Source organism: Pleurodeles waltl, chromosome 10 (assembly GCF_031143425.1).
Source record: "Pleurodeles waltl isolate 20211129_DDA chromosome 10, aPleWal1.hap1.20221129, whole genome shotgun sequence".
Lineage (NCBI taxonomy): Eukaryota > Metazoa > Chordata > Amphibia > Caudata > Salamandridae > Pleurodeles > Pleurodeles waltl.
Window position 1 is genome coordinate 473,476,116 of NC_090449.1, and position 27,734 is coordinate 473,503,849.

Consider the following 27,734-nt stretch of genomic DNA (forward strand, 5'->3'; position numbering starts at 1 on the left):
TTTTTTATTGCTGTTGCATGGTGTTAAAAAACAAGCAAAATTTCTCTGCAAAATGTCTGTAATGGACACCCACACAATGCCCGTATTAAATATAAAGGAAAATGGTATTTAAAACAATCTGTGTATGAGAATCATTCGGTGTCACCAGGGCACGGCTGTGTGGAGAACAGAGGGTGGTCTCTCAGGCACCCCCCTGAAAGGCTATGGCCCTGGCCAAGAGCCCACTTTGCCAACCGGGTTGCTTCAGCCCGCTTTGTAATCAATGGTCAATTGGTATTTCTGGAGTTCACGTGCCAACTTTTCAAGGCGCTGACGAGAAGAAAGCTCCCCCTACCAAGAGCGAGATCAGCGGCTTTTGGTCTGGGTGACCACCCTAAACAGCTGGCTTTAGAGGTTGAAGTGGAATTGATTACAGGCCCACTTAATCACTAGTGTCTCTTTTCAAACTGTGCAATAGCACTGCTTGCATCACTAATTCACTTTAGAGCTGTATGGAGACACTGTTAGTGACTTTCCACTGTGAGGGCATGTATCAGGATGTCATCACTGAAGTTGATGATGCGTTCTATCCCTGACAGCACTTCACGGATTGTGTTCTGAAACACTTCAGTCGTCAACAAGATCCTGCAATTGAGGCAGCAGAATCTGCGAAGACACATGGGTTAAGAAAGTGCTGATATACCAGCAGCTTTTGTGAAGGTCTAGTTGATGGAACATGGAGTTAAGGTCAAGTTTGGAGAATCATCTTGTACCATTTAGGTCAGCAATGAGGTCATAGATAGTAGCCATGATGTGTTGCTCCCTCTTGATCACCCCGTTTAGTAGCCTCATGTCAATTCAGATGCCGTGGGGCTGCTTGAACTTCTGAGCAACTACTATGGGTAAGACTCAAAGGATGGGGCCAAAGACCTTCTGTATTATGCCCACTTCTGCTAGTTTTTGCAATTCAGCCTCCACAGCTGGGTGAAGGTGGAACAGGGTCAGTCTGTGATGTAGGGCAACTGGTTCAAAAGAAATGCCTATATGCAGCAACACTGGTGGCCCCCTAAGGCACCTGAGGCCCTGGAAGATGTGTGGGAAGTCCTGAAGGATGTGGCTGATACCTCTGTCTTCCACCAGCTGCCTGAAGTGGATCAGCTGGAGGTCTTTAGCTGTGGCACAGCTGAGGTGGGTTTAGATGCCCTCAGTGGCAATTAAGAACTTAGCCTGTTTAATGGTGCACCGGAAAACCCCTTCCAGGGAGAGAGGTGACCTGCCACCATAAGTGAAAATCTTGGTGTTCGTATGGGCCAGTTGTGGTTGAGGCTTCAGGAGCTGAAATTCTGTCTTGTCATTCATAAAGGCCCCAGTATTGATGAGGAACAGCACAGGTGTATTGTAAATAGTGACACAGCAGGTAAGGTGAATGCAGGAGGGCTTGTCCCCAGCATCTAACGTGCCGGAAAGGAGGAATAGCTCATCGATGTCTTTGTCTTGGTAGGTGTGCTGGAGGTGCCGTTCCCCATGGTGGAGCAATATCTTCGGCCTGTCTGATGATGTCACATCTTGGAGATCACAGTTCCTCTACTCTCTGAGACCTGTGCTTTGGTATCCATCCTGGTAAATTTTGTAAAATGGTTCAGTCTTTGGCAGCTGGTACATGTCTTTCCTCTTGCTAGGCACTCTGAAAGGTGATGTGTGGAGAACCCGCAGTTATATTATGTTATGTTATGCTATATCTTGTTATGTTATCTCTTGCCATGTCATGTTATGTTATATTATGATATGTGTATTTGTAAAGGGTACTATCACCCATGAGGGTATCCTGGTGCTGAGTAGCTGTGTGTGCCTAGTCCTGCTTATGTTCTATAGGTCAATTCAAAAGCTAGGTCTTCAGCTTCCTGTGGAATTCAAGAAGAGAGTAGGAGTCTCTGATGTTGAGTGGTAGCTTGTTCCACGCTTTACGAGTGATGTAAGAGAACGTCCGTCTTCCCAATCTGGTACTGTATATGTGTGAGATGTGCATAAGCAGGAGACTTGCAGAGTGAAGGTGTCTGGGTAGTTGGTGGGAGAAGATGGGACTATTAAGGTATCTGGGGCCTGAGTTGTGTAGTGCCTTCAATGGATGCATGAGGAGTTTGAATTGAGTGTTTTTAGGTATTGTGTGACAATGTAGTTCTCTGTAGTGTGGTGCGATGTGAGTTCTGTGTGGGTGGTTGAGGATGAGTCCGGTTGCCGAATTCTGGATGGTTTGTAATGTTCTAGTGAGTTGCCTGTGATCCTGGTGTAGAAGGTGTTCACATAGTGCAACTTGCTGGTGACTAGACGTGAGTTTTTCTACAGCTGCTTGGGAACCATTTGAAGAGCTTCCTCAGCACCTTCGGGGTTTGAAAACTGGATGCAGTGACAGTGTTGACTTGTGCGGTCATGTCCAGTTTGCTGTCAATTATTATTTTGAGGTTTCTGGTGTGGCTTTTGGGAATGGGTCTGGGTCCGAGTTCGGCCAGCCACCAGCTGGTGTCCCATGGTGAGCTGTTCTTGCTGAAGATCACTACTTCTGTCATGCTGGTGTTGGGCTTGAGTCAATTGGCTTTCATCCATTTTGTGTTGGGGTTCTTGTTCAAGAGGGAGAGTATGAGTTGCTTGTCATCTGTATAGCAGAAGATGTTGATGTTGTGTGCATGGATAACGTTGGCCAGAGGTATCATGTATTCATTTAAGAGGGTGGGGCTGAGCGATGAGCTTTGTGGCACTCCACAGATGAGTTGGCTGGCTTCCAGGAAGTAAGGTGCCAGGCTAACAGCTTGTGATCTATCCATTGTGAAGGAGCAAATCCAATGGAGAATGGGCATCGGATGCTACTATTGTGCAGGAACCTGATGAGGATGGAATGTGAGGCCATGTCAAATGTTGCAGCGAGGGCCAGGAGAATGAAAGCTGGAGTGCCTCCTCTGTGAAGGATCATACAGATGTCATCTAGGGTGGATCATGTGGATGTCATTTGTGAACAACGACTAACAAAGCGGAGCAGGAGCAGCACAGGCTTCACAGCATGCACCGCCCATCGAAGGGGTGATCATGCAACCCCCATTCTGAAAATGACCGCACCACTCCATTGGAGGTGAAGCAAACCTGCTGCCCTCATTCAGTGAGTTGAGTGATCCAGCAACAGTGGCTCCATGGTTGCACATGTGGGTAACCAGACTGAACAATTTTTTCAAGGTCACCAAGCAAACTGATGGGGAAATGAAGCAATCTCTGCTCCTCCACAACAGGGGAAAGTCTGATTGCTAGTAAGTAGAACGGAGGCAGGATGGTTTAGGACAGCCAGATGCATGGGTTCATGGATGGACACAAAGACTGATAGAGTAATATATGTTGAGATAAATGGATGTAACTGAGACATATCGAGTTGCTGATGGGCATTTACAGACTGAACGATTTATAGATAGGCAGATGAGTGGGAAACCTATAAATGGATGAGCTGACAAACAGATTGGTTAATGAAATGACAGAAATAGATGGACAGATTTATGGGCATGTTAAATGATCCAATAGAAGACTTTATTAATAGAATCATTCAAGGCTGGGTTTATGGATAGCCAGCCTAATAGTGTATGTGTTAGTAACCAGGCCTATAGATAAATGCATGAATGGGTTTCTGGAAGGATGGGTGGATGAATGGGTGAAGGAGTTCAGGATATATATACAATTGTAGGAATTATTTTATGGAGTGAGGGTGAAAGACGGTGAGGTTAATGATCTCATTGGTTTTGGTAGGATGGGTGAATGGATATTTTAACAGATAGATGGGATTGTGCTTCGATACAACAGGTATATAGACAAAGGGTTTACGAACGAGGTGAATGGGTTTATGGAAAAGCAGATGGATGATCAGATTCAATAATGGGTAGATAGATGGGTTCGTTTTTTAAAGAACATGTGGCCACATGAATGATTTTGTGGCCCAACAAACAACATGATTCATGGATTTACCAACATGCTTCTTGAAGGCTGAGAGAACGGACATACAGATGTGTTATGGACAGGCAGGCAGATAGACATGTAAATGGGTTTACAGACAGGCAGAGATGTGTGTGGCTCATTTGCTGGGCAGTACTGCTGTGGAGAGGCCTGATGCAACGCTGGTGCTGTTTCAGATATTGAGAAACATCGGATATTGCCCTCCCACTGTCATCTGTCCTGGCATATAGCTAGAAGGGTGGTGACATATTAACTGTTCACCTCCAATGCATGTCATGACAAAATTATAGCTTTCTGTAATGTAAAGTCGGACTTCTTTTGCTTGGTTTCCACAAGACAGTCCAACACTAAGGATATGCAAAGGTGCAAAATCATCTGAATTACAACCTTGCATAGTTTTTTTAACTTCACAATCTTCCAGGAGCATCAACTGCTCCCTCCCAACACTGTCCTCAAACACCAAGGGCCTGATTTAAATTTCAGTGGATAGGTTACTCCATCACAACAGTGATGGATACCCCGTCCGCTGAAATATAAGTCCCATAAGAATTAATGGGATGGACTTGATATCTGTCACCATTGTGACAGAGTAAGCTGTGTGCCGAAATCTAAATCAGGCCCTAACTCTGGTACCTCCTACATGGAAACTGGAGGGCACAGGAAGATTGCAGGCTCACAGTACGATGACCTGCTGCTGGATGTCCTACCCACCTTTGCTCGTTTAGTATGTCTTTGGTTTGGCCTTATTCAGTAGTCAACATAATAGACTGGGCAGAACATTTCATATGTATCCAAGAAGAACAGTTGAGCCTTATAGTCGGTCATCATGTTACCCCTACAATACAAAGTATACAAAAAAGTGATGAATTGAGTCTTTGACTTAATCTCAGCTACTGGTAATTACTCAGGGTGCATTCCAATCTGTTATTTTGCACACAATGCCACCTCAGTTTGGACCCAGCCATATGCAAATCAGCCTAGTCCCTGCTCCAGTAGGAACAATCCAGCAAGAACTGCAAGACCAGGTCTTCCCTGAACCAGAACACAAGCAACACCAGGCATCATGATAAACACACAAATATCTAACAGAAAGCAGAAGTCAGAGCGTCTGGCACATCTAACAAAGCACAGGTATGCTACCTAGACATAATAATAACAGACTGTACTAATTACAAATATATGTAACATCACATAGCATAACATAGGATAAGATAACATCACATAATGATCTGGTAGGAAGTAGACAGAAAAATAAGTCAGTCCATTTAAGACACAGCAATGGTTGATAGTTTTGTGGGCAAGATGAATGATGGAAGGACAGAGATGCAGTGATAAACAGGTGTATGGAAAGGCAGGCAGCCCGATGTATGTATGTGTGGACAGTAGAAGGATGAATTTGTTTAGAGGCAGCCAGTGGTGGGATGAATTTGGATGATCGAGTGATGGATGGCAGACGGATAGATTGATTAAGAACAGATAGGTGGACTAATGGACTTATTGACAGAAAGAAGATTAATTGGTTTGTGGACAAACCTTGAAAGATGAGTTTGAGGACAGAATGAGAGATTAATCTGACGGGCAGAAGTGAGAATGATTTGTTTTACGGACACACAGAAAAACAATGAAGACGTTCATGAACTGGCAACTATTTGATTTCAGGACATTCAGACGACTGTAATTATTTATTACAAGCGAGAAAGACGGTCAGATGTGTATGGAGAGGCAGACAGCTGGATAAATGAAAATCCTCACCAGTGGGGAACCAGTTGGATGGCACTTTGTGATTCGTGTCCTTGAGGGGTGAACTTAGCATCTCCTTCTCCATGACGACCTCGAAGTTCAGAATGAACATGATGACCGTGCCATCCTCGCTTTTCACGGGCACTACGTCCACCAAGCAGAGGAAACAGCTCCCTGGTTGAAAAGGAGAAAGTAAAAATGTTAAGGTAAGATGACACATTCCTTGAGAAATGTCATAATAAGTACTATATCTTCATCGAGGTAAGGTCAGCTCTTTTGGGAAGCTCTCTTAGCACAAACATATCAGAAATGCACTCCTTATAAGTCAACACCCAATCGACAATACTTCAATAAAAGTGTTCCATAATTTCTCCAGATTTAGGGGGTCATAACGAACATGGCGGGCTTGACCACCACGCCGGTGGTAGCGGTCATTACCGCCAATGGCATGGCGGTCCAGAACGCCATATTCTGAAAGTGGCTGAACCGCAAAGGTGGAAATGCTGCCACTGCCAGGATCCTGCCACTATGGAGCCTGGCGGTGGCGGCATTTCAGATCCGCCAGGGCAGCGCTGCGAGCAAAGCTGCCCTCTGTATAATGAGTCGCATTCCACCAGCCTTTCCCTGGTGGAATGAGTAACTCGGGCACCGCTGGGGGCTCCTGCACTGCCCATACACTTGCATGGGCAGTGCAGGGGCGCCCGATCACAGCCCCATCGCGCATTTCACTGCCCGAATTACAGACAGTGAAATGCGCGACGGGTGCTGCTGCAACCGCCGCACTGCCACATTAATCCTAAATTGTGCCCATTGCAAGATCTCGGAGTTGCCTAATCAACATAAACTCTGGACTTACTCATGAGTTTCCCCATCTACTGTGTCTACAGAGGAGTTTCATGCAACTTCAGATCTCTTTGAGAGATCTCGAAAGCAATGCTTGAGATTTCAGGATGAGAGGATTGTAAAATCCTTGCATGTGACATCAGCCTAACGAGATCTCTCTCACTCTCTGAAGTGAAAGCTCAATACACTTTATGCATAGATGTCAATTCACTAACACGGTAGAAGTAGAAAACCTTGCATTATGCACGAACAAGGGTTCTAAAATTACTGCATTTCACAATGCCTTATGAAGCTCTGGCTTCATATTCCTTTGCACTTAACAGTAGCTATTGTTATAGTGCTTCCAGCCCCCTAATGAGGTACAGACGTGAAGTTTCAGATGGATAGAATGACGCATTGTGGATTGTGCTTGGTTGGAAGGATATTGAATTGCTGTGAGCCGTCGGTGGGAAGTGATTTGACACCTAGTACTTTCAGTATGTTTTTCTATCATTGCAATCTTGTGGCAGTGTGCATGCATGGAGTGGAACGAAGTAGAAAGAGATGTTGTTGCACAATCAATTTACCTACCCATGTATGTATGGGGGGTTATAGTGCCGAAACATATGTTCTTCATATTTTTCTTGTAGGTTGTCGAAGCTTTTTGTCTTTGCCAGAAGAGGAATCTATAATTTGGCTGCCTGCCTGCAATGGGAAGGAGAATCTATTAATGCACATCACCTTGTGGAATGGGAGGATCAGCATTGGTCAATATCCTAGGGATAGTCAAAGGATCCTAGTTTAATTTGCATCAAGGATTGGCCTTTCCTGTGGACAGTCCTGTGGGCAATGAAGAATGCATTAAAAGTGTCTCTTCCAGCCCTGGTAGGCAGCGAAGTGTTTAGAGAGTTAGTGAGATTTGGCCCTATAGGGGAAGGTGCAGAAATTGTCTTGCTGCCCAATTAATATTTTAGGCAGTCTTCAGAGCAGTAAAAATGGGGGCCACTACATAAAGTTGCTTTTATTCTTCTTGAGACAGTATAAGGTTGATTGTGGAGCCAAGTGTCTGAGGAAAACCTAGATGTAGGAAGATGTGTGGAAGAATTTACATGGCATGAAAATTTCTCCTTGTGATTTGGTTCATTTGTGCTGTGAAGAAAAGCCTGGAGTCCATGATCACTGCGAGGTATCCTAGTTCAGTTTATGGGGCTGGTGGTGGGCCTAGTCACTGAGACGAGATAGATAACTGTTGGTAGTTTTTCCTTCACCCACAGATTATGATTACTATTTTAAGAGTCTAAGTAGTTCCCCATATTCTTTTGGTTGAGGACCTGGAGACCATGATCTAACCCTAGGGTGTCTCCGTTTTGAGGGTTCTCTAGTTTTGGATGATCTGTGTTTTGAACCTTGATGTTGCAGATTACACTAAAAGACTTGATAGGTCCAGCAGAGACTAAGGTAGGTGAAGTGAAGAAAAAAGCCATAGATGCTTCCCTAAATCCTAAGATTTGTTAGCTACAGTGGGAAGATGTGGTGGTGGTATCAGTGGCGGCAGAAAGGTCCAGCAGTAGAAGCAAAGCCTCTCCATTACTATCCAGAGTTGTTTTAGGCCATTGGTCATTCCATATGGAGAGCTGTGCAGATTCATTGCTTCTTCCTTGGGGGATGTCTTTTCATGGTCAAGAGAAGGTTACTTCATTCTATGAAATCTGAGATCTGACTGAAGGCAGCTCTTTCAATCAGTTTTCCTATGAACAGGATATACGAGATCAGCTGTTGGTTGACTGGATAAACTAGATAATTGTTAGTCTTCTTCACAAGTGGTTTTATGAGAGAGATTTTAAGGATTAAAGATTAGCTGCTTGTAGTTATGGAGGTGTTGCTAAGGAGTTTTCTTAAGTGGAGCTCATCAGTTGTGGGGAGTAAAATGCCCTTGAAGGCTTGAGATAGGTAGGGTTGTGAGCCAGGCCACTCGTTAGGTCAGTTCTATAAAATAGAACTCAGATAATCTGTTGAAAGTGTCTGTGTCCTATAGACTGCCACAGACATTTATTTTATTAATTGTGGTCTGAGTTTTCAGGCTATTGGTCAGTTGTGGGCCTCTTGGTCCCAAGGTGCTGTAACTGGAACTTTGCCTTCGAGACAAGGGGAGAAGTGATGGAACCACAGAATGATTTCATATGTGAGAGTTTGGTGGCAATTCAGTCTAGGCTGTGGAATTCTGTTTGGATTCACTGTGCCTACCTTCAATGAACTTTGGTTGGCTTTAAAGACTCATTGGGAAAAGGGGAGCATTCCTGCATGATGCACAAGATTTAGTTTCTTTTGAGACACTAGATGTGCCTCTTGTCCTTGTGGTTGTTTGACTTCCTACACTGGAATATTGGTACGCCTCATCCCATCCTCTGTTTCTTTTTTCTTTTTGAGCCATGAGGTCCTAAACCTGTGGTAAGGGAATGAGGGCATCTTGAGGGGTATCCAGTTCTAGAGCTGTTCCTCTTCTGCTAATTGGATGGGTTGGGGGAAGTGATATGATAGCAGTCAGATGCTGAGAGATTGAGTTTGTTCCACTGTTTGTACATAGTATTATTGGCCACTAATGCTAAAAACTTTGCTCTTTAAAGATGGTTCAAGGAGAAGGAGATGAAGCAGTGGATATAGGATGGTTTCCTGTTATTGTGGTGAGTCCCGGTGAAGTGAAGATTGCATCCAAGGATGTCTAGCAGAGTGTGTTGATCCAGAAACAAGTTGCAATAGATTGATGAAGTCATAAGGGATCTGAGGTTGAAGAAATTAGAGTGGTTGATGTGGTTTACTGTGATGTCCAATGTGGTGCCCAAGAAGGATCTGCAAATGTTCAGTTGTTGTGCAGGGGTCCATATGCCAAAAGGAATGATCATAAGAAAGTAAGTGAGGAAGAACAGTTAATGAGAGGTTATGTGGTCATGTTGAATTCTTGAAAGCTTGTGATCTGTGCGGTGTTCTTGAAAATAACTGCTAGCCTTTTTCCAGTCTACTTGAGGCAGTTTGAGGTGAAGAGACCGTATCCATGTGGATAGACTTGTGGAAGACTTAGAAAGCATCTCCTCTTAACCGGGTTGCATTGATGAACACAAGTCTGAGTTTGGGTCAAAATTAGCTTTGTACATGTATAAGCAGTTCAGGATCATTGAGCATGCATTATCTGGGAAACTGCTCTCATGAGGAGAGGTAGATAGGTGCAAAGAGGGAGGCAAGTAAGGAGGGATGGTTGTAGGAAAGTACCAGCTTTCTTGGCATGTTACCCCATTTTTACCTGTATGTCAGTATGTTTTTGCCTGTCTCAATGGGATCCTGCTGGTCAGGACCCCAGTGCTCATAATTTATGGCCTAATGTGTGTGTTGTCAGTAATGCTTGACTGTGTCACTGGGGCTCTGCTAACCAGAACCTCAGTGCTTATGCTCTCTCTGCTTTTAAATATGTCACTATAGTCTAGTGACTTCATTTACCAATTTCAATTGGCACACTGGACCCCCCTTATAAGTCTCTAGTATATGGTACCTAGATACACAGGGCATTGGGGTTCCAGGAGATCCTTATGGACTGCAGCATTTATTTTGCCACCCATAAGGAGCTCAGACAAACCTTTCCACAAGCCTGCCATTGCAGCCTGCGTGAAATAGTGCACACACTATTTCATAGCCATTTTCACTGCACTTAAATAACTTATAAGTTACCTATATCTCTAACCTTCATTTACTGAAGGTTAGGTGCAAAGTTACTAAGTGTGAGGGCACCCTTGCACTAGCAAAGGTGCCCCCACATAGTTCAGGGCCAATTCCCCGGACATTGTGAGTGCGGGGACGCTATTACATGCGTGCACTACATTTAGGTCAATACCTATATGTAGCTTCACAATGGTAACTCCGAATATGGCCATGTATGGTGTCCAAGATCATGGAATTGTCCCTTCATTTCAAATCTGGTATTTGGGAGCCAATTCCATGCATCCTGGGGGCTCCACCATGGACCCCCAGTACTGCCAAACCAGTTCTCTGAGGCTTGCAATGAAGCTACAGCTGCTGTCACCTCAAAGACAGGGTTCTGCCCTCCTGGGGTCTGAGCAGCTCAGCCCCAGGAAGGCAGAACAAAGTATTTCCTTTGGGAGCAGGGTGTTACACCCTCTCCCTTTGGAAATAGGTGTTACAGGCTGTAGAGGGGTAGCCTCCCCCAGCCTCTGGAAATGTTTTGAAGGGCACAGATAGTGCCCTCCTTGCATAAGCCAATATACATCAGTTCAGGGACTCCCAGTCCCTGTTCTGGCGTGAAACTGGACAAAGAAAAGGGGAGTGACAACTCCCCTGTCCATCACCACCACAGGGGTGGTGCCCAGTGCTCCTCCAGTGTGTCCCAGACTTCAGCCATCTTGTTTTCCAAGGTGAGGGGACACTTTGGAGGCCTCCGAGTGGCCAGTGCCAGCAGGTGATGCCAGTGACTCCCCCGATAGGTCCATACCTGATAAGGTAGCCAATCCCCCTCTCAGGGCTATTTAGGGTCTCTCCTGTGGGTTTCTCTTCAGATTCCATTTGCAAGTTTCCAGCAGGAATCCTCTGATACTACTTCATCCTCTGACCTCGGATCGACCGCAGACGGCTCCAGCAATGGCTGTAACAGCAACAAAGTATCCAGAAGAGCAACTTTTCCTCTGCAACTTCAGCTCCAGCCAGCAACTGCAACAGTTTCTATGGTGTGCATGCAATGGGGACTCACTGTCTTCACCCTGCACCAGAAGGAACGATGAAATCTCTCGTCGAGTGATGGAGTCACTTCCCTGCTCACGCAGGCACCTTCTAAGTCGACGACCGGTTCTCTTGGACTCCTCTCCTGGTGACGAGCATGCTCCTTGGAACACAGGTGGTGGACCCCTTCGACATAGACTGACCTGAGGTCCTGCTGTCCCAATTTGGAGGAAGTAAGACCTTGCCTTCCCCGAGTACAACAGTACCCCTGTGCACCGCGTCTCCTTCACCTCCGGAGGCCTCTGTGCGCTCTTTGCAAATTTCCTTTGTGCACAGCCTGGCCCAGGTCCCCAGCACTCTATCCTGTGACGCTAAACTCGCTGAGTTGATCTCCGGCAGTGTGAGACCTTCCTTTGTAGTGCTGCACCAATTGCATTTTGCACCTAATTTGTCCCCATGTCCTGGGACACCCATGGGTGTTGTCTGGCGTTCTCAGTGCTCTCTAAAGTGATGAGGGCCCCCTCTTTCTCCTCACACAGAGTTGAGGCCCCCAGGTCCTTCCTGGATCCAGATAGCGCCATTTTGACACAAAACGCGGCTTTGCCGGAACCAAGGCTTGTTGGACGAATCCAGCACCAAAACTCACCTGCATCCAACATCTCTGTGTGGGGTATCCATTGCATCATGGAGGAACCCTCTGACATCGTCTTTGGGTGCATTTCTGCAGTCTTCGTCCAACCGGGGACTCTTCTTTTGCACCCTCTTCTGGGTTGTCAGGGGCTCCTTCCTGGAACTTCTTCTGGCTTCTGGACTTGGTCTCCTTCCTTTGCAGGTCTTCAGGTCCAGGAATCCACCAATTGTTGTTTGCAGTCTTGCTTGGTTCTTGCAATAACTCTAATCACAACTTGTAGTGTGTCCTGAGGAAACGTGCAGTATTTTACTCCTACTTAACTGGGCTCTGGGGTGGGGTAATTTACTTACCTTTACTGTATTCTTACTCTCCCAGTAAAGGTTCTATACACACTACACTTGTCTAGGGGAGAATTTGTGGTTCGCATTCCACTTTCTTAGTATATGGTTTGTGTTGCCCTAGACCTATTTTCTCCCATTGCATACTATAGCATTTCCTATTGTTTGTACTATCCAATGTTTAATTACTTACCTTATCATTATTTTGGTGTCTGATGTATATATTGGTATAATACCTACCGCTAGAAGGAGTATTGCCTCTAAGATATTTTTGGCCTTGTGTCACCCAAATAAACTACCTTTATTTTTGGTAACATTGAGTATTGTCTTTACTTGTGTATAAGTACTGTGTAACTATAGTGGTATTGTAGGAGCTTTGCATGTCTCCTAGTTAAGCCTAAGCTGCTCTGCTATAGCTACCTCTATCAGCCTAAGCTGATAGAACACTACTACATTTCAGTAATAAGGGATAACTGGACCTGGTTTAAGGTGTAAGTACCCAAGGTACCCACTACAAACCAGGCCAGCCTCCTACAATGGTTCAAGTGTTGGATTATGTTTATAAGGAGCAGGATTCAAGGTAGAAATGGATAGCTTGTCTTCATGCAGCAAAGTGTGTTTTAGTTTGTTAGGTCATAAAAAGAGTGGTAGTTCTATTGGAGCAGGGTGTGGGGGAGTTGAAAATGCCTTGATTGTCTAAAAGGAGGTGATTATTGTGATGTGCTCGACTTGACGTTTTCTGCAACGTCAGCCCCAAAGTTTTTGCCTTCACCACCTTGTTTTCTGAACCCAATTTTGTTGCCTTTTATGAGTATATGCACTTTACCACTGCTATCCAGTGCTAAAGTGTTTGTGCATTCGCCTTTAAACATGGGAGAATCAGCTTACACCCAATAGGTGCATTTAATTTACCTGTAGTACTACATGTACCCAGGGCATGTAACTTAAATGCAACTATTTGTGGCTGCAGAACTGTTTGTGCCACCCACCTAAGTAGCCCTTTAAACATCTCTCAGGTCTGCCATTGCAGCCTGGTTGTGCAGTTTTAAATTGCTATTTTGACCTGGTAAAATAACCCTTTTTCTAGGCCGAAACCTTCCATTGAATACATATACATCACCACTAGCGTAGGCCCTAAATAGCCCAGAGAACAAGGTGCAGTGTATTTACAGAGTTGGACACATACTTTTAAGTTTTACATGTCCTGGTATTGAAAAAACCTACATTTGTTTTTCACTACGGTGAGACCTACCTCTCCCATAAGATAACTTTGGGTTACCTTATTACATTTAATAAATGGCAACTTTCAATTGCGAGCAGATAGGAATGTCAAGTTTGGGGTCTAAAGAATTGTAATTTAAAATGTTCCTTAATGGTAAAGTTGGGTTTTAAGTCACAATTCTGAAAATGCCACTTTAAGAAAGTTGGCATTTTCTTGTTGAAGTCCTTTTGGTGCCTGCGGCCTGAATTCTGGATCACATGACTAGGTGTAGTTGGCAGGTAGTCTTTGTGTATTGATCCCATATGGGGAGACAAAGGGGGAATAGGTGGTGGATGGACAGGCTATCTCTGACTTGATAGGGGTACAAACATGTCACCTACCACATTTGCACATCACAAAGCCTTTGCTTGAGCACACTCAGAAAGGGCTTGACACTAGTCTTTTGTGACCCCAGAGAAGCAGTGGCCAGGGCAGAGAGGTTGGAAATTCCAAGCACCTCCGTGGGTGAAAATCTCTAAAAGCTTCTCCTACTTTAAATCTGGCACTAGGTTAAATAATGGACCCTCCGACTCAACTCTTCAGTACACATCTGGACCTGTGGAAGACTCAGAGGAAAGACTGCTGTGCTGCTTTGCAGCAAGACTGTTGTGCTGCTCTCAGAAGAAAGACTGCTGCTCTACCCTACTGTCCTGATACTCTACTGCCCTGCTGCCTGAGTCAGAAGGACTGGACCTGTATCTTGAACACAGGACCACCAGGGTGACCCCAAGGGTGGGTTGGCTGATGTCCTGCTCAGAGCCTCGGACAGAAAAGGGTTCAATTCTCTGGCACTCAGCACCTGGACTGTACCTCCCGTGCGTCCAAACCCCCTAAGTGGTGCCCCTCTAGTCCTGAACCCTTAGAAGAAGAGACAGAGATACCTTGCCAGACTTGCTGTGCTCTTCACCAAATCTGGTGAAGTGACGCAAAACCCTGCAAAGCCTTGCTGCCACCCCATTGGAACTGATGTGAGTTGACACAAAGCCTCGGCACACAGCTACACCAGAATTGACCCAGCGCAGTGCAACCTGATGTATTGCCTGGCATTGCGAACCTCACAGGTCTTCAGAACTGACAGTAGATGATGTAAGACGTGCAAAGAGATGCAGCGCTGACTTGCACTTGGATTAAATGCACCATCACAGAAAGCCTGAACTTGTGGCTTTATCCCAGTCCGGCATTACTATATACCCACAATTAGAGATTTAGGCTTTTATGCACTGTTTTTTACACTAAACCTTTGAATTGTCATATCTCCAGTTCTACCAATTGGATTTTTGTCATTCTGGTCTCAAATAATTTAGTAAATGTTGGTCCATTTTTTTCTAAGTTGGTGTGGGATGTTTCTTGTGTTGTGTTAACTGTTTGAAGTGCTGCATAAATATCTTACACATTGCCTCTAAGGTAAACATGGCTGCTTCTGTGCCCAGCTACCAAAGGGTTAAGCACGGGTTAATTGGGGATTTGCTTATTTGCTTGGGTCATGCCTTGACAAGAGTTGTGGTTGCTGCTTGAGTAAGGTTTCACCCTCTCACCAGTAAGCCATATTTCTACATGATAGATGAGGAATATGTTGAAGGAGGTTGGGAAGAGGGAGTAGGATGAGATGAATTATGCAAGAAAGGTGGTTGGAAGGAAATTTGTGAGGGGAATGTAGGAAAATGAGAGTTATGCAAGGTAGTGGGGAGAACTAGAGAGGCATAAAGCCCTTAGAGGGGAGGGGGACTGTTGGACATGGTCCTTCTTAGGGGATTTCCCTGAAACCTTTGTTTTTTTCTCCCAGTATTTTGCTAACTCTCTGTGCATGGCCTTAGGGCTCTGGCCACATCCCACTGTACTGCAGGGGAAAAGTGTGCATGCCCTTCCTACTCATGCCAGAAAGAGGCGTCTATGTGATTAGTTGAGGTGCCATATTAAAAGGTACCCCACATATGCTGGGTGTGTACAGCCCTGGCCACTAGTGGGACATTGCACTGAGTGTGCCACCACCAGGGAAGCCTGACCAACATGTATTAGGCCTGGTACTGCAGACTGTGGAAATGCATGTGTGCCTACACCAAGAGTGGAATGTTCCCGACAGGGGTCAGCCCTGAGCAGGCATTCCGCTATCTCAAGAGCCCCCCAGAGGGTACAGCAGAGCATAGGCAGAAGGCAGGGGCGCAAGGTTGTCACCTGCCCTGGTAGTCGAGAACCCCCTCACGTGGGTTCCCCTACCGAGGACATTAGCTGTTCCTTGAGGTTTTGCTGATCCTCTCGGAGTGGCTTAGGGCTCTAGGCACTTTTCCTCTGTAGATAGAAGGGAAAAGTGCACACGTGCCTTCCCTACATAAGTTAGGTTCCGCCAGTAGGTGCATACTTACACATTGGTGTTCTCAGATGTACACTAGGCCTGGCACAACTTGCCAGCTTGTTCAAACTTGCACAGTAGTGTTTTTATGTATATACTGAGCCTGGCCTGGCTTTCCATATGCTCACACTTGCACCTTGGTGTTTTCAAAGGTATACTGAGCCTGGCACAACTTGCCAGTATGTGCACACTTGCACATTGGACATTGATGTTCTCAGATGTATACTGGGCCTAGAACAGCTTGGCAGTATGTGCACACTTGCACATCAGGGTTTTTATTTATGCCGTGAGCGTGTCACAGCAGGCCTGTATAGGTACACTTGCACCTTTGTGGTATTCTTAGAGCTTGCGTCCATCCCTGACCATGCCGGCTTGTGCGTGCACCAGGGCACATGTGCCCATAGAGTAAAGAATTCCCATGTGTGTTTTCACTACCACTGAGAGCTGCTCTACCCATCAGTTCATAAGGGTGAACGTTTATCATTAATCCTATCTGCAATAGTGGATTGCAGTGGAGCAGCCTCATCATGTTTACTATCATTAGATTCCTAAAGACAAACCCTTTCCAATGGTAAATGTGGCTTTGTCAGTAATACCTTGGAAATGACACTTTTGGAACGCAGGCATTTCCATGTTCTAAAATCCCTTTAGGGTGCCTTTTCAATTCAAGCTTCATCTTACTGGGGGAAAAAACATCTGTGCATTTCCCAGCAACAGCTATAAAACTTAGAGAACCGAATTGACAGACCTCTGCCATCTGAGTGCCTGGCTGGAGAAAACTGAGGGAGAGGTTTTGACACTTGGCCTCTTGGAGCCAGATCATGGCCCCAACAAAGATAAGGATCTACAATCCAAGGCCTCATGGCAGACAGGACTGAAATGTAGGGAGACATCTGTGGTTCAAAGGCCACTTCTGTATAACAAGGAGAGCACACTTCAGCATATCAGAGACACACTTGCAGTAGCACAGGACGGAGTCCCTGTACTGTGTGGAGCACACTGCTAGAAGTATCAGTTGTGCACAGGAGTATGTACTGTCCTGGTAAGGAATTGCACACCCTTCATGTATCATGGCTGGCCTGGGCACACTGCTTGCTGCAGTGTGACACTCTAAAGTGTGCCCTCCAAGGGCTTGTTGACCTGTCCCCTGTTCTGTGAGGAGGTCCCATAGACATCAAAGACTTCCTGCAAGGGACCTACACTGTCTGCCATGTCATCTGGAGAACGGTGCCCTGTGACACATCTACGCTGTCTGCTGGATTCCTTCTGGTAGCAGTAGTATGATTTTTGATAAAGTATTGGACCTGGAGACCGGATTGACCTTGTGCTGAACTTGCAATGTACAGCCCACATTCAAGGAGTGTGGCCCTTCATTGTGGGGCCGCGTCGCACATAAGCATTTGGTTGTGTAGATAGGATCACTGGTGGCTGGACCCTGCATGGCCCATTGTTGAGTATGCTGCATTTCTCTTGTGCGACTACTGACTTCACGCTCATTGCGTGCTGTGGCTGTGTCACTAGTTGCGACCCTCGTAGGTGGGGGCATTCCCAGAGCAGTGCTGCATTCTACCTCATGCGGTGCCACTGAACTTGCATCTTTGTGTGTGGCTTGATTTGTCTGGTACGACTCAAATCTTTATGCACCAGACATTGTATCTCATTCCAGGGAAGTACAGAACAGGAACTTATTGGGTGGTCAGAAGTGCCCGGTGCAACTCAAGTCATCACACACTAGGTGGGGTTTCTCTTCCCCCGGAGATGCTGCATTGCTAAAGTTTGGATTTGACTGGTGCAACTCAAATCTTCGCACACTACATGTTGTACCTCATTCCAGGGAGGCCCAGCATGGTTACTTTTTGTGTGCAGCAGGATTGTCTAGTGCGATTCAAGTAATTGGGTGTCAAACGTGGTGTCTCATATTTGGGGAGGCACTACATTGGAAACTCGTGGTATGCAAGTGGAATTGTCTGGTGCGACTCAAGTCATTGCGCACCAGATGTTGGGCCTCACCCGAGGGAGGCCCTGCATTCAGCACTTTGTGATGGTGTTCAGAAGTGTCTGGTGCAACTCAGGTCATTGCGCACCAAACCTGGTGCTCATACCAGAACAGTAAACTCTTTGTGCGCAATCAGAACATCTCGGGTGGTCCAGGTCATTGCGCAGCAGCGGTGGTGCCTCCTGCCCTGGGAGGTGCCGGATTGGTAACTATCTGGGAAGTGATGTTTCTGGCTTGGTTGGGCACCACCGTGAACAGAGTGTCTCAAAGCGAGCCCCCAACCCCCAGGGCCTTGCAGACTGGTGCCTGTGACGGAAGGCCGGTGTGAAGACCCTTGAGTGAACTTCCCGAGTGAGAGCCAAAACCACCATTTGTCTGACTTACCTGCTCAACTAATCTCTCCTTCTCCCCACATCCCTTTGCTCTGGAATGTTGTTTAAGTGTAACCACCAGCCACGAGCGGCTTAGTATCCGGGGAAAGGTTGCTGCATGGCTAACTCTGAGTGGGGGTGGAAATTGGTTGGAGGGTGAAGGCCGGCTTACGTGCAAGAGAAACTTCCAAAAACAGGTAATTATTTCAGTCTCCTGATCCATCAAGTAATCTCAGAATGTATTTGGTACAACTAGAAGTGGCATGAAACAGTGAAGGGGCAACCTACAGGAACATACAGCTTTCAAAATCCACCAGATTACTTAATACTTTATAAGGTCCCTAAGAAGCAGTGGAGGCGCAACCCACAGGAGGACGCTACTTCCAAAACATACCATGCATTTATGGGGTTCACCCAAACACAGCAAAGGTACACCCCACACTAATTCCGGCTTCCAAAAACTACCACAAAATTCGTTTATGAGTCCAGCATGGGCTTAAGAGTCTACAGGTTTCAGCTGGAATGGGCGAAGGCTAAACCTAGAATCGACATCTTTCAAGAGGAGGATGTATGTCAGAATATCGAGGACAAAAATATAATCCTACCAAAAACATCAACAAATAACATATTTTGAAGGTAAGTATATTTTCGAAAGTATCGATGTAATACTACGTTTTCCAAACGCACGTTGACACTGATAGAAATCAGATGCCATAAGTGCTAATTACTTCACGGAACGTTTTTGCTGCGCACTCTTTTCTCTGCTATCCGTCCCTCCAGCTGTGAATGGCACGTGGTAAACGCACGTGGTTGCTGAAACTCACAAGGCCTACCGCATGATGTTATAGTTATAGAAAGAAAGACAGACTGTAATCCTGTGTACTCGGACACCTTGAGCTGCCTTGGGTTGGATTGCATGTACAGAGCATGTAATACATCCCCTGGAAGGAACCGAGGAGAATCCTACAATACTAATATTATATATTACATAACTGCACTCCTTAAAAGGCCGTGCAATGGGGGTCAATAAGTGGGGCTTGAGGGTGTTTTGATATCGCAGGGAACTTTACAGGCCACACGGACATAGCACTGCATTCATATTCCCTGGCTCATTGTGCAACACAATCAGCTAAGAGGAGCACTTTGGAAATGCCGTGCTGAAGAAAAGACAAACACGAAGGCAGGTACTCTTTAGCTCGCAATTCCCATACATCTGAGGCATGGTTCTGTGCCAGAAACGATACACATTGATTCGTGAAAGGGCAGGTCTCTGAAGCAAGGCTGTTTTCAACCGAGGTGTCCTAAGTGTCATCACAGAAAGAACAAGAGCAGGCCTCAGGGTCACTCTGGTGTCATCTGGTGGGAAAAAAACCATGGACCACCTTTGATGGCCAGTAGAAGTCATCATCAACCCATACAACATACCGATGCTCTTAAAAACTGTGGCCTTCTGATACACCTTAGGCAAATGAAGGAATGCCTTGTGCATGTGTCATACCACCGGTGTGGGGGCTAACCCATCACTGTATTTAGAGAGATGCGTAAACTGTCTGCCACAAACAAAGTGCATGCGGTCAGTGCTCCCATCCCCTGCTAAAGTACCTTTTGTAATGAGTCAAAGATTGCCCAGGAGTCCCTCTGAGGCAGATGAAGTCACATACAACACTGTCTTGTGGGGCAGGGCGTGGGTGTCTGGCTCACTCTGAAGAATCAAGCTAGACCTCTGAAGGAGAAAGTGGACCTATCAACTGCTAAGCTGTCTTTCACTGCTACGGTGTCCCCAGTTCTGGGACGAGTTCTCACCTGCAATAAGGGTACCATCTTCTTTGTAATAGAATGCACAGACACTCCACCACAGGGATTCCAAATGACGGTCTACCCAGCACACACTGGTCTTGTGCACCCATTTTCATGATATCAAGCTAGCCTCGCCGATGAGGGGTAAAATACCCTGAAATCGGTCTCAGGATGCATGTTTTCACTTGAGGGAGGACCTGGACTGGCAGTTCGCACTGGACTGTTCCCATGGGGAGCAGGGTCAAGACATGGGGAGCAGGGTCAAGACTGATTTACATATGGCTGGGTCCAAACTGGAATGACATGCAAAAAACATTATGGATTAAACCCAGATCTGTGACTTGGGGTGACTGTTTGATTGTTTTCATCATTCCATCCGTCAACTGTTCTTTTTGAATTTATCACCCTATGTGGGAAGGGCATGCCCAGATGTGGGTCCTGTGCTCACTATGCCACCAGATTCAAGCTAGCCTCGCTGATGAGGGGTTATAGCCCAAAACCATCCCCAGGATAAATCTCTCTTTAACCATGACACTCCCTGAGATCTCTCACTCTTGAGTCCATGCATAAAGGCTGCCACAAATCACCTTCTACTGTTTAGGGTTTTTGGTGAGGCGCTGCTTGTGAGCCGGGAGGTTTGGGACAACAGTTGCGACTTGTTGTAGGACTGGCATAGTCGCCTATAAACATAAGTACTGTCATCCTTAAACCAGCAGCCTTGCCTAGAAGCAAGAGTCAAATTATTACACAATCTCCTCTTTGTCTCTTTCCTCTTTCCCACGTGGTAATAAATGTACATGGAATTATTCTACCTTCCCTCACACTACTCTTAACTAATACCACCAAGGGAGTAGCCTAAAAATTAAAATATACCCCACTTCGAACCAAAGCTGTTATGGCGCCAAGGAAGCAAAGGAAATTATCGCAACCCTCCCCAGAGGAGCTTGCTTGTCTCTTTCACCCAAGCATCCATCCATTCATCTTTTCATTCTTCCATCCACCGGCTGATATCCACTATTTCACCTTTACATTCGGCCATCCCTTCAGTCTTTCATCCAACATTCAGTCTGTCACGATTCCCTCCATTGGTCTTTCCATCCCTATCCAAACCTATACATCTATCTTAAAACATACTCATCCTTCCACTCAGTCATCCATCATTTGACTTGTCAATCCCCTTTCATTCATTCATTCATCCTTTCAGTCCTCCATCCATCCTTTCATTCATCCATCCACCAGTTCACTCATCCATCCATCCTTTCACACCATACATATATACATCCTGACCTTAATGCATCCATCCATTTACCCTTTCACTCATCCATCCATCCTCTCACTCACTTATCCATCCACCCTTTCACTCATTTCTCTAACCAGTCACCCTTACACTCATCCATCCATCCACCCTTTCTCCAGCCATTCATCTACCCTTCCTTTCACTCATCATCCATTCTTTCCCTCAGTCCTCCTTGTATCCATCCTTATAGCCATCCTTTCACCCAGCCATTCATCAATTCACTTATCCATCCATTCATCCTTTCACTCAGTCATCCATCCACTCATTGATGCATCCTTTCACTCACTCTATATCTATCCTTTCTCTCATCCATCCATCCATCTTTCCTTCCTTTCACTCATCCACCTGTACATCTATCCTTTCACTCATTCATCCATGCATCTATCCATCCACCTTTTCGCTTACGCATTCACCCACCATTTCACTCACACATGCACCCATTTACCCTTTCACTCATCCATCCATTTTGTCCCTCACTCTTCTATCCATCCAGCCACCTTTTTACTCATCCATCCTTCCATCCTTTCACCCAGCCATCCACATGTTCTCTCTTTCGATCATTCATCCATTCTTTCACTTATATCCTTTCACCCTTCCTTTCACTCATCCAGCCATCCACCCTTCCAACCCAAACCATCCATCCATCCATGAAGCCTTTCACTAAATCCATCCATCCATTTTTCTGTCCATCCATCCTTTCACTTAACAGCCATGCTTTCACTCACTCATCCATCCACCCTTTCGCACATCTATCCATCTATTCATCTATTCATCCATCTTTCCTCTCTTTCACGTATCCATCCTTACATTCATCCTTTCACTCATCCATGCATCTATCCATAAACACCTTCACTGGCACATCCATCCATCCATACGCTCACAGTCACATTCCCACCCTTTCATGTTAATTATGAGCCGTTGTCTGCCGAGTGCAGACAGAAAAGGTCCGTCAAAACCCCCACCCCCGCCGTAGCGGCTAAAGCGCGGAGTTGAGGACACCTCTGAACACCGCACTCGTCCCATAGCATGGCATGCGGTGTGCACACCCACCACACCCTGCCATTCCCTGTTCATATTGTGCCGATGAGGGGGATAGTAAAGCGCTAGGGTTGCTAGGAGTGATGCAGGTTCCTATGCTCCCAGTTTCAGGCCTCACGACTTGATGTGCACATCACTGAGTTGTGTTGCTGCTTCCTCAACCCCGTTTCCTGCGCCTTGTCCTCCTCCTCCTTTTACCCCTGTCTCACTTCTCTTTTTTCCCTTTCTCCTCACCGTGATCCTCCTAGCCCTCCTCTTTCACTCAGTATGGTCTGATCCTTAGCACATAACACAAGAGCCGGGGGTTCCCGGTGGTTTTGAATAGTAGGAGAGCGAGGCCGCAGCTTCACTTCCCTCTGGTCCCAACCATGAAGTAATCAATCCAGCAGCAGTGTTTACTCTTCCCTCTAGCCCTCCTCATTTAGGAGATTGGCAAGAGAAGCAACAGCAGCTGGAGCACTGAATGTTTAATTACCAGGGCTAATGGAGAGAGTGAAGGCTGTGATCCAGTGCTTAATTTGTAAAGAAAAAGGTGCCGGTGACCAAAGCACATGGAATACTGAGGAAACGTAATACTGAAGCCATCTCGGGCACTCCTTGCCCCTCCAGCTCACTCTTAGAGCTCTCTGCTCTCTCCAATTGTGACGCTTTTTCGTTTTTCTCTTCCTCCGGCTTTCCAAAATATGTATTTTGCTTGCAGTAAATGCTTGAGGCATAAAAATAAGGGCCGGCGCCCCGCACCGGAAACAACAAGCACACATTAAGCACTGCTGTGATCCCACTCGTATTCTAAAACCGTCCATCTTTTTTTGATCTCCCCTTCACTTCCTCAAATAGCAGCCAGGACATGCAAGCTAGCTCTGGAATTTTAGGGGTGTGCGAAATTAATAGTTTGCTTTCATATAATTAGGTAAGATTCAGGAGAATTAAAAGAAATTACACAAAATTAAGCATATTTAAGTGAAATGTAAATCTGGCAATTAGAGCAACAGTTTAGCTCGAAATGCGCCTGCGTGTCTATTTTAGATACGAGGGCGCACTTGGTGCTAAAAAACAGTGAGATAAAAACACAAGTGCTATGAGCAACTGCTGGTCCCGTACTGGATGTTTACGTTTGTGGTCTCCCATGCTCTGATTTTACTGCGAGCGCAGTGTAATCAGGCGACATGGAGTATTTTCTGGAATTTCATGTAGCAAACGTAGCACAATATCACACCAATTTAATTTAAATGAATGGTACCCAGGCCTACCCTGGATCTGGCAGACCCACTGGAAAATGACTATTGCCCTTATCTGCTTTAATTAAGACAATGGTACAGTGCAGGGTTCTGCAAAGTCTGTCCTTCACTTCACAGCAGGAATGCAACAAAGTCCAGTCTCTGTCCCCTTGCTCAGGCAGATGCAGCCACCGCAGGATATTCGAGCACAGGCCAGGGTAGCACTTATCCTCAACTCTCCAGCTCTTCTCCAGGCAGAGGTTCCTCTTGAATCCTTGAAGTAATCTAATTTTCAGGGGGTTGGGGTGCTCTTCTTATACCCCTTTCTGCCTTTGAAGTAGGCCTACTTCAAAGTAAAGTCTCAAAAGTCTGTGAGATCCTTTCTTGTCCAGGCCAGGCCCCAGCCACACACCAAGAGGTTGGAGACTGGATTGAGAGGGGACAAGCACAGCTTAGCAAGGGGTAATTGGCCACTCCTCCCTGCCCTCCAGCACAGATGACTCATCAGGATATGGGGGCCACACCCCAGGCCGCCTTTTTGTCAATGTTTTAGAGTGAGGTGCAAGCAGCCCAACTTTCAAACTGACCCAGACAGGGAATCCACAAAACACACAGAGTAACAGAATGGTTTAAACAAGGAAATGCATACTTTCAAAAAGTGGCATTTTCAAACACACAATCTAAAAACAAACTTTACTAAAATATGTATTTTTAAATTGTGAGCTCAGAGACCCTAAACTCCAAATTTCCATCTGCTCCCAAAGGGAATCTGCACTTTAATAACTTTTCAAGGCAGCCCCCATATTAAACTATGAGAGAGTTAGGCCTTGCAGCAGTGAAAACCACATTTGGCAGTATTTCACTGTGAGGACATGTAAAACACATAAGTACATGTCCCACCTTTAACATACACTGCACCCTGCTCATGGGGCTACCTAGGGCCTACCTTAGGGGTGCCTTACATGCAGAAAAAGGGAAGGTTTAGGCCTGGCAAGTGGGTACACTTGCCATGTCGAATTGGCAGTTTAAAACTGCACAGACAGACACTACAGGGGCAGGTGTGAGCCATGTTTACAGGGCTACTTTGTGGGGGTGGCACAACCAGTGCTGCAGGCCCACTAGTAGCATTTGATTTACATGCCCTGGGCACCTCTAGTGCACTTTACTAGGGACTTACTAGTACATCAAATATGCCACTCATGGAAAGCCATTCATCTATAATTTATACATAGGAACACTTGTACTGAAGCCCTGGATAGCAGTGGTAAGTGCCCAGAGTAACACAAACAGCAGAAACAGAGTCCAGTATACATCAACAACCTGGGAAACAGAGGTAAAAAAGTTAGGGGGGAGACCACGCCAAGGATGCCAAGTCTAACACGCCCCCCCCCCCAGCTGAAAGTGAGGAGCAACTACCCAACCTCATGGGAGTTCTCATCACTAAGGCGGAAACATCTGGACAGACCATCAGCATTGGCGTGTTCTGTACCAGGGCGGTGTTCTACCGTAAAGTCCATCCCCTGTAGGGAAATGGACCACCTCAACAGTTTTGGATTCTCACCCCTCATATGTATTAACCATATGAGGGGTCCGTGGTCTCTCTGAACCCTTAAGTGAGTCTCAAACAAGTAGAGTCTTAGCTTCTTCAGCACCCAGACCATAGCAAAAGCTTCACGCTCTATGGCACTCCACCTACGTTTCCTGAGAAGTAACCTCCTGCTAATGGAGGACATAGGTTGATCTAGACCCTGGTATTAAACTATGAGAATACTGCTCCTATACCATGCTCTCAAGTGTCTTTTTGCACAACAAACTCCTTGGAGTAGTCAGGTGCCTTCAGCACAGGTGCTTCAGGGTCGAAGACTTCAAAGTCAACTCATTCAAGGGGGCAACAATGGTGCCATAACCATTGATGAACCTCCTGTAATAGCCAGCGAGGCCTAAAAAGGCTATCACTTCAGTATGGGTCTTGGGAGGCTCCCAAGCCAGAATGGTATCAGTCTTTGGCTGTAGGAGTGCCACCTGGCCACTCCCCGCCTGGTGTCCCAAATACACCACTGAATCCTTCTGGCACATCAGCCTTTACTCCAGTAGAGTTTCTTCTTAGTCCAGTAGTGTACTGTCTTAGTGGGTCAAGAGGCCCACTACTTATACTAGAAAGAGCCTGTGAGGTGGGGGCAGACTACAAAGGATTTCTGTGAAGAGCACAGGTCCCCCTTTCAGCTCAGCCTCAGTTCCACACTATCAGTGGGGGTAATCAGCCCCTTTGTGTGGGGTCAGGTCAAAATACTGTGCCATCTTTCCTGTTAAGAAACCTCATACAAACCCACTTTTTAAGCAACCAGGGGCCCATCCCCCGACTATCTGAAGCAGATGGAGGTTTACTGTATAACTGGAGTTCCATGGTGCATGATCTGATAAGCCCCTCAAGTAAACGGCAACGCTCTTAAGTTGATTAAAGTCTTTGTTGGGTGCCCAAAAGCTACTCCATATGAGAAAAGAACTTAAGTGCCTGGAAAAGAACATGTACCCTCTTTTTCTAGGTAGTAGTGATGCCATACATCAATTAATCTGAGGCATCTCAAGAAATCAGCAAGTGGGGTTGAATAGAGTGCTCTTGCAAGGGGAGGACCTGATCCATCTCCTGAGTGGTCTACCAGTCCATTGAAATCAACACTCAGTATTGTTAGTTCAAATGGCGCCTATGTAGGATATCTCTGATTTTAGACAGGAAACTTTTGGACTGTGGTCCAATAGTGCGTCTGCCACAATAACGTAACGTACGTCCTCCTGGAGTCTTTCCATCTGTGTTTCGCTACAAACAGGAGGCATTTGTTTGTCAATATTGCCACCCTTCATGAACCCCACTGAAGTCTGGAGTGAGCAAGTAGGAGAAAGCCGCCTCTGTTAAGACAACAGCAAAAGTCGTATATTAAGAGCGTCTCTTGCAGTAAGTGTATATCAATCCTCTATTATTTTGTGGCACTAATGACTGCGACCTTTTTAAATTTATTTAGGAGATCATTTACAGTTCAGGAGGAACATCTAACTAGGGCTTGGGGTCGTAACTTCGGGTGGTCATCCACCTTAAGGTGTTACTTCGTGTAAGCGTGTATCTAGAATAGCATACTCTGGCCCTGGGAGTGACAGCCTGCCAAACCACCCACACCATATAAGATCTCGAAATGTGAAGCATGTGTGGTGAAATCTCAGCTCTAAAAAGAAAGACTTTGCCCTCCTCCCACAAGACCCCTCTACCCTCCAACCTCCTACAATAAGGAAACACATTTCTCTCAAGCTTGTAAGCCCACAAGACGTTTCCACTGTCAGATTTTTACCGACTGTACCACAATTACGTAAACACACCTGCCTGCTGTAACCTAAATGAGCGTTATCTGCTGCTTCAAGTGTGCGCTGTTTGGAGCTTCAACAGTCACGTTTCAAGCACCCACGTCTTCCTGTATTACGTCTAGCACCACATGTTGCACTAGAAAATGATTTTGAAGCAGTGCGGCAGTAATATTAAACTCAGAATGTTGAAATACCTATCAGCCATAAATCCTGATGTGGCCGTTAAAATATGCCGGCCGAAATGCGTCAACACTATTGTTATGAAGGAGCCAGATTTACAAATGGAGATTGTCAGATGCTGATGCTCTACCAGTAGAATAAGTGGACACATTCAGAGCAATATATGTGGTTTGTGGAAGGGCTCCCTAATGAGTGCATTATAGTTTGAAAATCCGACATATAAGCACTAGAAAACACTGTGGTCAAAAAATTCATAGGTTGTATAGGTGATGAAATGAATGGAGTAAATGGTGATATTGTATATTAGAGAAAAAAGATAGAATGTTGTGTTTTTTAAGATGGACAAAGAAGATTGCACAATATTTTGTACCCACATTGGAGATATTTTGTGTTAAAATAAATGTAAAGATGAAGATAAGGTTTGCTATTGCTGAATTTGATCATTAATTAGGTTTAAGTCGTGTTGTAATGTAGTTTGTGTATGCAATTATTTGCTGCGTCTCACAAACACATTTAGTGATGCTTGTTTGAAAAAATTGCTGGAATTACTTTTTCCTGCTTCTCTTTTTCAGTTAGTCTACGATTGTCCCTGGGAGCCATCTTTCTCGGTGGCTGAGTCCTCCTCAGAGTCTGAGATTGTCATTCTCTCTTAATTTACTCACTGCT

The 27,734-nt window shown here is 45.7% G+C and overlaps 1 protein-coding gene across 2 annotated transcripts in view; it reads right to left on the reverse strand.

Annotated features, from left to right (window-relative positions):
• Positions 1-27,734, reverse strand: part of KCNH2 (potassium voltage-gated channel subfamily H member 2) — a 1,485,214-nt gene that overhangs the window by 779,582 nt on the left and 677,898 nt on the right. For both annotated transcript variants that reach the window (XM_069210759.1, XM_069210762.1), the window contains one exon: positions 5,716-5,877. In XM_069210759.1, coding sequence (XP_069066860.1) covers positions 5,716-5,877 — 162 coding nt within the window. The remainder of the gene's footprint in view (positions 1-5,715; positions 5,878-27,734) is intronic.